Raw genomic sequence first — 12,984 nt, forward strand, 5'->3', positions numbered from 1 at the left:
TCGTGATAGAGTCTACTTTTCGTGGTATAGAGCCTGTGCATAGATAATATATACCTTACCCGGGATTGGAAACCAGTGACACTTCCATGCATGCTTCAAGTGACACTTCCATGATTATTATTGTTTATTATTATTATTTATCTGATTTGTCAAAAAAGACAGGGTGACACCAAAAGGCAGAGCCTGTACAAGGGTGTTTCCCTAGAAGATACAAAACCAAAAACGGAGGGGACAAATACAGAGAAAACACAGCTACAAAAAACAAGAAAGAACACATACACATATATAAATTAAATACAACAAAACAGTTTATACACAGCTTGGCGAAACTTAGATGAGCTGAGATCAAATACATCAAACGATAGAGTGTTCCATAAGAAAACAGTGTTCACAAAGAAATAAAAGCGCGAGCCGTCATCGTTGTAATAATCAACACCTTTGATTACTATGGGTTCTCCTAGCCGAGGAAGAAATACAGAAGAAGGGCACATAGTCCCTTTAAGCTTTATAGTTATTGTATTTCCAGCCTACCCCGCGTGCCAGCATGGACTATGGTGCCAGACGGTTTGTGTGTGGGGCGCGCGGTAATAGTGACACCACATCCATGCGGAGTAATATTTGAGCCATGAAGGTGTGCCTGATGTGGTTATCATAGAAGCTTTTACAAATGTCCTTTCTTAATTGTTTTACAGGCTAGCTTGGCGTTGTGCCTGTTGACGAGTTTGCTAGGATTAGGGATGGCACACTATTCTGTGCGCTTTGATGATCCTGATGGTGCTTCTCGATCAAAGCGGATCAGCAATCACGAGTATGGGATTGGTTCAAACACAAGCTGTGCTAATTGCCTCAAATTTGCTACACAATCCATTAAGACTTTGGTGAATTTACTACGCGGTAAGTGGGCGTGGCTAACTAATTACTGTGTACAATACATACCAATATTAATAAGTATTATTATTACTGAACTACGCGCGTGTGTGTTTGTCTGTCTGTCTGTGTCTATGGTTGTGTGTGCACATATGCGTCATGGCCAGTGCAAGTGATATTCATTTGTACACCAGATGCTTTTATTCAGTGAGTGCCATTGGATATAACGTAAATATATCTTGAACAATAACATCTCATTTGTCACTCTGCTGTTTTAGACGATGTTATTAATGAGTGTGGAGACTTGTGTGGGGCTCTAGCTAACAAAACCAATAATGAAATAGGAGAAATTTGTACCAGCCTGTGTGACTTAGTTGGTATTAATGGGTTCATGAAGATTATACAAATGTGAGTATTCTGTTGTGTACAGTAACTGTATTAGTACATGTAGTTGTACAGAGTCGACCTTGACCCTTTCTACTACTGTGACCTTCTGGATCAGTGCCCTGTAAATGATTATGGTGATGCCGCCATAACCAGTATTACTGTTGTTCCCAAGTCTGGCCCACAAGGTAATTGCAGTTGCATACACTTCCACCATTTCTATTGATTTTCTGTTGTATGACTAACTTGAATAGTTGATCCAGATCTTCATGAAAATCAGTTGAATGCCTGGGATAATTACTGCAATTAGCTAATTATCAGTGTTGTTTGGTGCAGTTTGTTTTTTATCACACCACTATTCATCATGCCTAGCAGTCAGTAGTAACATATTAAATTTTGGTGAGTGATTGATTTTGCTGCATTTTCTGTTTACGATAAACCAGAGTCAGATACAGGGGGTTGAGTTTCCAGAACAACTGTATCCAGACAATCAAAACGTGATTTGCAAAGTTATCAAAGGTTCAGAGTCCAGGTACTCTAATAGAGCAGTCAACTACCTTAATAAAACAGTCGCATTAAAAGTTAGCTGTACCAAGTTAATGGTATCCATGTATGTTGTATGCTTCAAACTTCACATAGCTCCACCTCTTCACTCTTTAGCCTGCTCATGATTCTTTGCTAGCAGAACTGCAGAAGCAAGCACAAGCAGCCTATATCTAACATATGTTCCGGTTCAAAATGTCAGCTTTAAAGATAAAATGTTACCAGATTCAATCTCAAATTTCTTGAAGGAGCATGCCCCCAGACCCCCTAGATAAGTGTGCATGCGACAGAAAATATAGAAACTTAAGCTGCCCTTGTAAACATTCTTTTTTTGTCAAAGGCAATAATTTAACACCTTACTGAACTGCATGATAGTCTTTGCTACACAGTTTGAAGTATGACTTCACTGGGATATATAATTATATTACCAGGTAACTCACATGGCATACTGAGAAAAACTCTATACTAATGTACAGTTTTATACATTTACATGCGCCTTTGCAGGAACATTGTTTCAGTTTCCATTACAATACTTTAGTCTTAATGGAACTGGTGTAGGAGAGTTTGCTGTATATGTTGAGACAGTTGATGGTGTACCAGTACAAGATACACAACTAAACTTTGCACATCCACCTGGTACACATGTAGTGTTCTTGAATGTTGAAACCAAACCAGACCCTAACTGTGATCCATCTCAAGGTCCTTGTGAAAAATGGCTTCCTGGACTTTACAATGCTACTGTTGGTAAGTTACTGTAAGTATATAACTGTAGCTATCCATATTTATGTTGTGCTTTTATTAGCCATCTGTGAAGGGGAGTGTGAGAGCAACCATCCTCACAGTTACATTTATGATGCAATTGAGCTCAGTTTTGAGATAACTGGCAAATGATAAAGGAGGGTGTAGGCTTATAGTTTTGTGCTTTAACTTTTGTTTGTTGTTTATGATCTCTTTACATGCATGTGTTGTGATTAAATTGTACCTGCAATGGTTTTTCTGTTGATTTTATTAGTGGAGTATTTACTTTTAGGGCACTGTTGTTGGTCCCGATAGCTATAGTACTTTTCCTGGTCTACATAAACAACCTACCCATTCTATGACTTCCTCTTGTAGTTATTTGCTGATGACTGTCTACTATTATATTTTGTGTGCTGTGAGATCTATTTATCAGTCTGGGCACCTGCAACATTTAGTGCTGTGCTGCAGGTCTGATCTGTCTATGATTATATATACAAGCAGTGTTAACATATATCCTCAACTCAGTATAGTACAACCTTGATGAAAGAAGAAAAATAAATATAGCCTTATCATGTTTTACAAGGATCTGTAATACTCACCTTACCACGGTTATGAAATATCCCCACTTGAAACTATTGCTACTATTGCTAGAAGCCATAATAGTAGATCCCATATACTATTTCAGGGGGGGTGGGGGGGGGGGGGATTCAAAGGGCTCCATGGAACCCCCTTTTGAAAGAGTCTCTCTTACTCAAGATACTCTAATAGAGCAGTCACAGTATTCTTAAGAGGAGCAGTGTAGCAAGGTAGTAGTTATAAATAAGTTGGTGAAGGGTAGCTATTGTCAGCAGCTCTAGGTGATGACCTTTTTTTTGGTCTGTTGCAATTCCAGAGTGGAACCCCCCTTATAAAAAGTCTGGATCCGCCCCTGCATTTTCAAGGATTAGCATTAACAAATTTAGTTTTTTTCACAGCCATCGTTAGGAACAGCCTGCCAGAGTCAATTGTTAATTTTGAAAGCACTGGAGGATTTTGAAGTTCTGTTACTGATTACATGATCAACTAATCAATACTGATAGATATATCTATGCAATAGCTAACTTGTTTAATTTTAATGCTTTAATAGCCAGCCTAATGGCAGATCCAGAGGAGGGCACAGGGGCACATGATTGATTGATTGATTTATGATATATTTGCTCTGACAATTGGCAACTAGCTACCATTCTTCCTTGCCAGAGCAGCAATGCAGCATATGCAGACAATGCACTTAACTAGCTAACAATTAAGTATAAAACTTATAACATGTGGATACAAGATAAATAGCTATATGGACACAAATACAAAACAAAACACATGGATACAAATGCAACAACTTTAGAAAGATAATTGAACAAATTACTGACATGTAAACAAAAAAGAATGACTGTCATTAACTATAGCAGCAGTAAAATTCCAGCTCCCTCCTCACTATATAAACTACTGTTTGTATCATTATGTATTTTTAACATTGCACTATAAAGCTTTTACTACTACTACTACTACTATAGTCTCGCGTGGCCAGACCGCTTTTTTCCCGTGTATTGGGTAGGGAAAACCCAATACACGGAAAAAAGCGGTCTGGCCACGCGAGACTATACCTCCTCACTAAAATGGTCTATACACATGGGCATATACTTAGCTATATGTAGCAGCTGTAGCCTGCAAGGGATTTAAATTTACCTGGGTTTTTTGTAGGGGCATGGCATTCGGTTTGCTCATAGCTGAATTCATGACTGTTACAGTGTATAACTGTTACTGATCCCTATATGGAGCTCTTGATCAATCAGTAGACCTGTCACGAAAAATTTGGACCCACCTATTTTGGTTTCCCCCGGTCCAAATAATTATATCGAAAAATTTGGACCCCGGAACAAAAATGTTTGAAATATATGGACCCCCTCTGAAATATTTTATCCCCTACAAAATTTATTAGTAACATCATTTGCATGCAGGGGTCCAGAAATTTCAGCTGAAATATTCGCCCCTATATATCCTCTCCCTTACCTGTTGCATTCAGCTAGCTAATTACCACAGTCTCTATATATATACAGAAAAGTTGACAAGTATAATCGTACTGTATAAAGTGTCTAACTATACTTCAGGCCACCACAGAGTAGAAGCTCAGCCGTAGGGAAGCATTAGAACATTTATTCTCATGTGTAGCTAGCTATACAATTAGGATAATATAGCTATTAATTTATTTTTGGAAAACAGCTAGGGTATTAGGCTACATTGCTGGTTATTATTATTAGTTTAGTCACAAAATGACAAGGTGAATACAAAAGGCTATAGGCCTATACCTTACACAAAGCATAGTTACTAGGTGTACCCGCGCAAAATGCGCGTGATACTAAGACAATTGTGTGCTATTGTGTGAATACACTTAAAGTTTGAACATTACTAATGATCAAGAAGTAATCACATCATTACATACCAACAAAGTCATTACACATAGCTACTTATGTGCATGCATAATCTCTTCAATTGTGTGTGGCACTAAAATCTAGCTATAATGTTGGTGGCTTCATGAACAAAGAGTGAATGATGTTATAGTTTTTATAATGTAGGTTGGCCTTGTGCACTGGAATTTCTGCGCATCTGTGCAGTACTCATGCAGGTCCCATTACAACCATGCACATACATAAAATTAGTTTTGAGCGGCAGACAAATACCACAATTGGGATGTACTCTATATACTTCATTTGGATGATGTTGCATGAACTAACATAAAGTGCTTGAGTGTGGCATGAGGATCAGTTGACCAATGGTTGGTGCATTACCACAATGAGCTATATACTAATTCAAGTTGCATTTGTCACATATAGTGGTATTATTCAGATAGATTGTTTTGTCAATATGAGTAACTGAATTGGAGTTTCATTTCTACATCCTAGTCATGGTATTGTTGTGTTGTTTACTTATTACATGACAGTGTGTATGCAGTACAGTATTGATTATGGGTATTCAAGTTAATCGGCTGCACTAGGCAAGGTCAACACCAGCATATGTGAAGAGTTGTACATCAGCATAGCCCAGGTGAATCCTTCATACGAAGAGTGGTTGCTCAGTAGAGCTTCTGGAAGTTTCAGCTGTCCCTGTTGAGTTACCAAGGAGTGAAAATGTGTCCGTGTCTCCCTACACATTGAAGACTGCAATAGCAACTAAATGATCTAGTCCCCACAATTCATCGCCTAGTAAGGTAGATGTATGTTCTATTTGAGTAGTTGAACGTAATTGTCCTTGTTCACAAAGGTGTCATCCTGTAGGGTGCAGAGTGTGTCATTGTAGGCAGCCTGGTCGGAGTGATCATCCCACATTAACTTGCCACACCCACTATGAAACTATCCTTTATTGACTGTTTCCTTCTCCCTTGCAGTGGTGTTGCTAGTAATCCTCCGTTTTAGATATGTCTATAGTCCCTGACCTGCTTGTCTTCTTGTCACAGTAGCTATAATTCGTCTAGCACACAGCGGGATAGGCCTCAGGACATCTATCCTTGTAGTGGACAGCACAGCAGGGTGCACAGTGTGTATTTCCGGCGAGTCTTCCTTGTGTGGTCTCTGTCAAGTAGCCTGATAGAAATAATCATCGCTCGTAGACTTGCCACACCCACTACGAAACTCTCCTTTATTTACTGTTTCCTTCTCCCTTGCAGTGGTGTGCTGGTAATCCTCAATTTTAGGCTTCCCTGAGCTGTCTGTCTTCGTGTCGCTGTAGTCATACTTCGTCTAGCGGACAGCGGTGTAGGCCTTAGGACGTCTACCCGGTCACAATAGAATCGACTGTGGATTACGACCCAAACCTGCTAAAATACGTGATCAATGCTTTATAACATACAGCGAATTTCTCTTGCGTTCGAATCTTCGTATTCCGTATTGTGCACGTGCCCTCACTTTCAAAGCCTGGCATGTGCACAATACGGGCTACACAAAATTCGAACGCAAGAGAAATCCGCTGTATACATAAAGCATTGCCGCGAGTGCTATTTTATAGTTGTATTCTACACCCCAGTAGATGAAACCAGGGCCGCCCAGAGAAATTAAGGGGCCCAGGGCAAAGAGTTAAAGTGGGGCCCTTGACCCAAGTTGTAAGGTGAAGACCAAAAAAAAAAAAAAAAAAAAAAAGGTCACAATCTGCTGGCAATGACAATAACTACCCATCACCAACCATATCTCCTTATCTATAAGCTTGCTACACTGCTCCTCTGAAGAATACTGTGACTGCTCTATTAGAGTATTTAGATCTGACTGCTCTATTAGAGTATATCGATCTTTTAAACAGGTATTCAGGGGTCCCTTCATGGGGCCTCCTGGGGCCCCTTTCAGGCTGGGGCCCGGGGCAAAATGCCCCAGTTGCCCCCCCCTGTGGGCGGCCCTGGATGAAACAATTATAGATAGCAATTTATAGTGAAACAGCACCTGTTGAAGATCGAAATTAGTTGAAATCCTTGATGGATCAGATGTTTTAGACTCTTTAGTGGTGCGACACCCACCTACCTGTGATTAGTGAGTTATCCATGAAGGACAGGGCCGCCCACAGGGGGGGGAAACTGGGGAATATTGCCCCGGGCCCCAGCCTGAAAGGGGCCCCAGGAGGCCCCATGAAGGGCCCCCTGAATACCTGTTTAAAAGATCGATATACTCTAATAGAGCAGTCAGATCTAAATACTCTAATAGAGCAGTCACAGTATTCTTCAGAGGAGCAGTGTAGCAAGCTTATAGATAAGGAGATATGGTTGGTGCCAGCAGGTTGTGACCTTTTTTTTTTTTTTGGTCTTCACCTTACAACTTGGGTCAAGCCCTGATGAAGGAGACAAGAGTTCATGGAAAATTGTTCTCCTTGCTCAGGTGAATAATTCTTGGTTGATTTAGGTACTTGTTATTAGAGACTTTTTACCGTTTAGATAAGAATTTCATGGAATGTGTGAAGTTACACCATATATGGTAAGCGTAGCCACAAAGCGTGGTATATCTATATCACTTATATACCACAGTTTGCTGTGGTATATCATCAGTTATATCAGTAGCACAGCGTGGCGCTTTTGATCTCAACCACAGGTGTGGTATATATGAAAATTAAATCACTCGGCTTCGCCTCATGCTTTATTAGCATCTCGGCCATGCACCTCATTCTTTATTTTTCATATAGTACGAGCAAGGCAATGCTTTAAATGATTTATGGAACTTTCTAGTCGTAGCTTGTAGCCATACACTAGGACTCATAATTTCCACGCATTGCACAAATTATTGGCAGCCTGAAAGCACACATGCAGACTATAGTTTAACAAAGTAACTCACGTGTAGTTCACCACAGTTTGGCATGGCAACGTTCATCACGTATTTTGGCAGGTTTTGGTCACAACCCACAGTAACACATAATTCCAATAAGTGGGTGTGGCTCGTGAAAGAAGCTGGGCTGCAGCAGGATTAAATTTTGCTGTGTTAATGCACTTCCACCTCCTAAAGCTAGTTCATTTCACATGTGATTCACTCCAGATATTCTATAAAGCAGGTTAGACCCAGATGACTCAAACAAAATGAGACTGGATGACCTGATCCTGGTGCCTATATGCTACTTAGTTCAAACCTTTTTTGGAGTAATGCAATAAGAGCTCTACCCATGTCATCATGCATGATCAAATATATATCAACACTTTAAAGTACACAAAGTCCTGGGTCCTGTGGATCTCCCTATAGCCCTTCTCTAACCTACTATGTGCCAAGGAGGTGGAGTTTGCAAGTGTGTGACCTACTTCTTGTTGTCACAGGACTCACTAGACTCTGATGCTTTGCTTTTGCAAGTCTCTTCTCCCGTCATACTCAAGTCTCGCTAGCTCCTCACAAAGTCTAGCTACCATATAGCAAAAAAAAAATTGGCAAAAGAAAATTTTAGTTGATTGATCATCGACTGAAATTTGCAAGTAATGTTTAAGTGAATGTGCAGTCTGAGATTACATTGCCTGCACAATTTAGATGACAGCGTTCACAACAAGGTTTGCAATATCTACGGACTAAGTACAGAAGAAAACCAGGATGTATTTAAATGCTTCACTGGTTCATAGGTCCCAGTAAAGCTCTGCCTCTTTCTTCGCAACTAATTCTACTCTATCTGTATTTTCATTATCACTATCTGGTAAAAAAAGTCTGATTCTACGTGCCACTTCTTTAACTTGGTCTTTGACTTTCTTTTTGGTATACGTAAGTCTTTCCATTGTCAAACTGTGGTTTCCTTTATCGATTGGCATATAGTAATGCATCACAGCAGTTGTACCATTTTCTTACCAATTTCAAATGTCTGTGCAGGGCTTAGTATTGTGTAAGGGCCTCAAGTGTTCAGAGCAGTATTGCTTTCTAGCAACTTACTTATGCAAGCATTTGCAGATGAAATCCCAGAAAATGGCACCCTCTAACTTAAAGGAGTGTTTGGATTTGGTAGATACTTTTACTTTCTTCATCAACTTAAAATATTGAAGCAGTGTCATCGATAGTAGAGCACTGAGTAGATTGTAGTAATTAAGACTGGAAAGCGTATGGGCATGAATGGCTTGCTAAGTCTATTAGTCTAAAAACAAATATCAACATAGGGTTTATTCCATGGGTTACTTGGGGGAAGGCCGAATAACTGCTGTAACAATTATCACTCACTTGTCTGGTATTTTGTGACTTCCTGTTGTGAAACACATTTTTAATAAAAATGTTGAGTCCATGCGTACTCGCCAAATTCACACCAAAATTTTTCTCCTGCCAAAATATTCTGCTATACAGCACTTCACAGTGCACTCAATAGCTACTCATCACTATACTCCTCACCAATAATTGAGTCATGATGACGTGTGCTGGTCAGCTACACACATGCACAATGCACTGCTTGGCATAGCAACTTCTTCACTATTGACCTTTCCTTGTGATGCTCAGAGCAGATAAGAGCACATGCATAATGGCTTTACTACTACAACTCACTAATGCTGTATACAATTCTTCAGACACTTTATCACATTTTCTATGCATGTGCCTCACAGGTCACATTCCATTGCCATATTGGATACTCCTCTGCATGTCACACACATAATCCATTGTACTGAATTCCAAATTATGGGTCTATCTCCAATCTCTTGACTGTGGGTATCACTGTGGTACCAAATCACCCAGCCAGAGATCTTGTTGGGACTTCCAAGTTGTAGTGCTTGATTAATAATTCACAAGTCTATGCCTTACCTGTGTGGGGTCCTCCTCTTAACCAGTCACAGTTAGCGTGTCTACAAAGATTGCAGAACAGGTGCATCATGTTACTAAATGTTTAAGGAAATATGATCACGTTTCGAACCATCGTCAACATTTAAACTGGTTGCCTGCATCTGATCAAATTAAGCTTAAATCTACTTGTGCCATGTTTTGCTATACTTTCATAGTAACATGCTTGGTTCTTGATCCACCAATCCTATTTGGACCACAACATAGTTATAATGCACATTGCAAGGACAGCTTTGCTAATCTGCAAACTTGTAATGTCTCAATTATAAGCACCAGAAAATTTTTTCAATCGTCTGCCACTTCTTGGTGGAATTCTCTCACTGCTGTAACACCAGTTACTTACTACTATAATGAATTTGTATCCTCTGCCAAGGACTTTTACCTAAAGTAATTATTTGTAGTATAGCTAGTTATTTAGTTTTGTGTGTATTGGTGTGCTGTGTGTGCTCTGGTAGGGAAGAATGGCTATTGCCAACTACCATGACATTAAACTATAAATCAATCAATTAATCAGCAATCATACAAATAATCACAAGTTTGTTATCTGTGATCCCTGTACTGTCAGTTCCTCTTAATATTGGTACAAGGTCGTTCCCACATTTCTGTGGTGATCCCTCTATGCTGTCTCACTGCAGATATTGCTACATTGATTTCTTGTTTTCTGTTGGGAATTGTTTGACTTCCATATGCATATTTACTGAAACCTGTCTTCACACTAAATTTTGTATAGTATGTGTATGTATTTCTTAGGTCGAGTGCTTAACAGATTTTCCAAGGATATCGGATTCATGGATGATATTCTACCATATCATTTTCTTGAAATGTTTGCTGTTAGTACTTATTATAACTTAATAGAGCACTGTGACTCACATGTGTCCATACAGATTCTGACTAGATCTGTAGCTATCATGTTAGTGGCATGTGTGGCCAACTACTGGTTGTTTATTCCTGCTACCGTTATTGCCATGGTACAATTTACATTTCGATGGTTCTTCCTTCACACATCAAGAAATATCAAGAGGTTGGAGGCATTAGGTAAAGCATATCTTTTAAACAGCAGTTAATATTTCTTATTCCATCACAGCTCGTAGTCCACTATATTCACACATCTCATCCACTATTCAAGGCTTGTCTACTATTAGAGCTTATAAGGAGGAGGAGAAGTTTTCTAATAATTTATATTATTACCTCAATGAACACACTAAGGCATGGTACATGTATATTTCTATCAGCCGATGGTTTGGGATGAGAGTTGATCTAATCACTGCAACATTCCTTGCTACTGTAGTACTGAGTGCAGTTCCTCTAGCTGATAGTATGTAATTCATAACTCTATCATTGTAATGTGTATAGAGCCTTTTGGTAGTAATTTAATCACATAATATTATGCATAATTAAAAGCCTTTCATAGTTTTGGGAATTTGACTTTCCAGTGATATGGATGTATTCCAAGTTACATTGTGTATACTACATATTAAGTTTATATGTGTTGTCAAATGGCTTTTACATGCTTTACTCATTTGAGCATTAAATTTTGTACATGAAGGGTAATTTTCTGTTAGCTATACTTAACCAAGCTGCATCAGTATAATTACCTTCCATTTTTTTATAATTTAGGTCTTGATCCAGGCCTTGTGGGTCTCTCACTAGCCTATATCATCACCTTAGCTGATTTGTTTCAATATTGTGTTCGCATTAGTGCTGAGGTGGAGAGTCTTGTAAGAAGAAATTCTATTGTACAGATCTGTAGCATACTCATTTGGTTTCAGTTGGTATCAGTGGAGAGAGTCATGGCTTATGGTCAACTAGAAAGTGAAGCAGAACTGGAAACTATTCCACATGACAAAGCTCCTCCTCTTCAATGGCCTGACAAAGGAGTGATTGAACTTCACAACACTAAATTTAAATATGCCATTGATTATCCCTATGTGTTGAAGTCAATATCTTTTAGAATTGAATCATGTGAAAAGGTTGATAACTAATTACTATTAGACTGTGACAAGTTGTGTGTATACATTATATATTAGGTTGGTATTGTGGGTAGGACTGGAGCTGGCAAGTCTTCATTGTTGTCAGCATTGTTCAGATTAGCAGAACCAGAAGGAGTGTTTGAAATTGATGGAATACAAATAACAGACATAGGACTACACGATCTTCGTAAAAAGATGTCAATTATTCCACAGGTGACGTGTTGTATATATTGTAGTGAGATTTAGACTAGTGTGTGTATGATACAGGACCCAGTACTGTTCAGTGGAACTGTGAGGTATAACTTGGACCCATTCAATGAACTTGAAGATCACCAAGTATGGGATGCATTGGAAGAGGTATGATGAGATGATATAACAATTGTAGCTAATCACTACATTCAGGTACAACTGAAGGAAGTGATAAGTAATTTGGAGAATGGGTTAGAATCACATATGTCCGAAGGTGGTTCTAACTTTAGTGTGGGTCAGAGACAGTTGATGTGTCTAGCAAGAGCACTATTGAGGAGGAACAAGATCCTTGTGATTGATGAAGCAACTGCAAATGTTGACCTAATGTGAGTTACTGAGATGTTATGAGAAGTGAGAACTGTATGATGGTGACATGTATTGAGTGCAGAACGGATGGTATAATTCAGGAGATGATCCGCAAGAAGTTCAACCATTGTACTATCCTTACTATTGCTCACCGACTGGAAACAATTAAGGACTCTGATAGAGTACTGGTGTATTAGGATGATAGTGAATAATTGTGTAGATGTTGTTGATTTGTAGGTTTTATCTTCTGGTAAAGTGATAGAGTTTGATACACCATTCAACCTCCTACAGAAACAACAGTCAGTGTTTCATAGTATGGTAAAGAGAACTGGTCCTGTAGAGTCAGAAAAACTCAAGGAAATTGCTACCAAGAAACACAATTATAGATGTAAATAGCACGGCTGGTATATTTGTAATGCAAAGTGTGCAGCTAGCCTATAAACAGTGGTAAAATATAATCTGTCATGTATAGAAAAAGTTTGTATTATAGTAAAATGATTTTTAAGATTGAAATCTGTTACTGTGATCAGCTGAAGTTTTGCTGAACATACTGAAGACAGCTATATAAATTAGCTATAGGTTCCTGATATTCCTGTATACAGTTCTTGTAATTTAATCAATGTGTTGTGAGCTTATTG

The 12,984-nt window shown here is 38.9% G+C and overlaps 3 protein-coding genes across 3 annotated transcripts in view; 2 read left to right on the forward strand and 1 right to left on the reverse strand.

The window, feature by feature from the left end:
- The window catches only part of LOC136268429 (ATP-binding cassette sub-family C member 4-like), a 73,804-nt gene that overhangs the window by 39,615 nt on the left and 21,205 nt on the right, over positions 1-12,984 (reverse strand). The window lies entirely within an intron of this gene.
- LOC136268437 (countin-3-like) lies at positions 590-2,812 on the forward strand. Its single transcript, XM_066063783.1, has 6 exons — positions 590-631; positions 693-894; positions 1,146-1,275; positions 1,327-1,439; positions 2,299-2,538; positions 2,597-2,812. Exons 1-6 carry the CDS (start codon positions 626-628, stop codon positions 2,683-2,685), a joined length of 780 nt encoding a protein of 259 aa, XP_065919855.1. The 5' UTR covers positions 590-625; the 3' UTR covers positions 2,686-2,812.
- LOC136236892 (ATP-binding cassette sub-family C member 4-like) lies at positions 9,397-12,742 on the forward strand. Its single transcript, XM_066027122.1, has 11 exons — positions 9,397-9,409; positions 10,572-10,651; positions 10,706-10,856; positions 10,906-11,136; positions 11,439-11,539; positions 11,591-11,791; positions 11,849-12,004; positions 12,059-12,148; positions 12,194-12,366; positions 12,429-12,534; positions 12,584-12,742. The coding sequence occupies exons 1-11, from the start codon at positions 9,397-9,399 to the stop codon at positions 12,740-12,742; spliced, it is 1,461 nt and encodes a 486-aa protein (XP_065883194.1).

Source organism: Dysidea avara, chromosome 10 (genome assembly GCF_963678975.1).
Source record: "Dysidea avara chromosome 10, odDysAvar1.4, whole genome shotgun sequence".
Classification (NCBI taxonomy): domain Eukaryota; kingdom Metazoa; phylum Porifera; class Demospongiae; order Dictyoceratida; family Dysideidae; genus Dysidea; species Dysidea avara.

Bases quoted from the DNA above. Each gene is read 5' to 3' on its own strand.
- LOC136268437 (XM_066063783.1), top strand. The intron at 895-1,145 runs GTAAGTGGGCGT...CTGCTGTTTTAG, and splicing joins TTTGGTGAATTTACTACGCG to ACGATGTTATTAATGAGTGT. The intron at 1,276-1,326 runs GTGAGTATTCTG...GTAGTTGTACAG, and splicing joins TTCATGAAGATTATACAAAT to AGTCGACCTTGACCCTTTCT.
- LOC136236892 (XM_066027122.1), top strand. The intron at 10,857-10,905 runs GTAAAGCATATC...ATTCCATCACAG, and splicing joins CAAGAGGTTGGAGGCATTAG to CTCGTAGTCCACTATATTCA. The intron at 11,540-11,590 runs GTAAGAAGAAAT...ATTTGGTTTCAG, and splicing joins GTGCTGAGGTGGAGAGTCTT to TTGGTATCAGTGGAGAGAGT.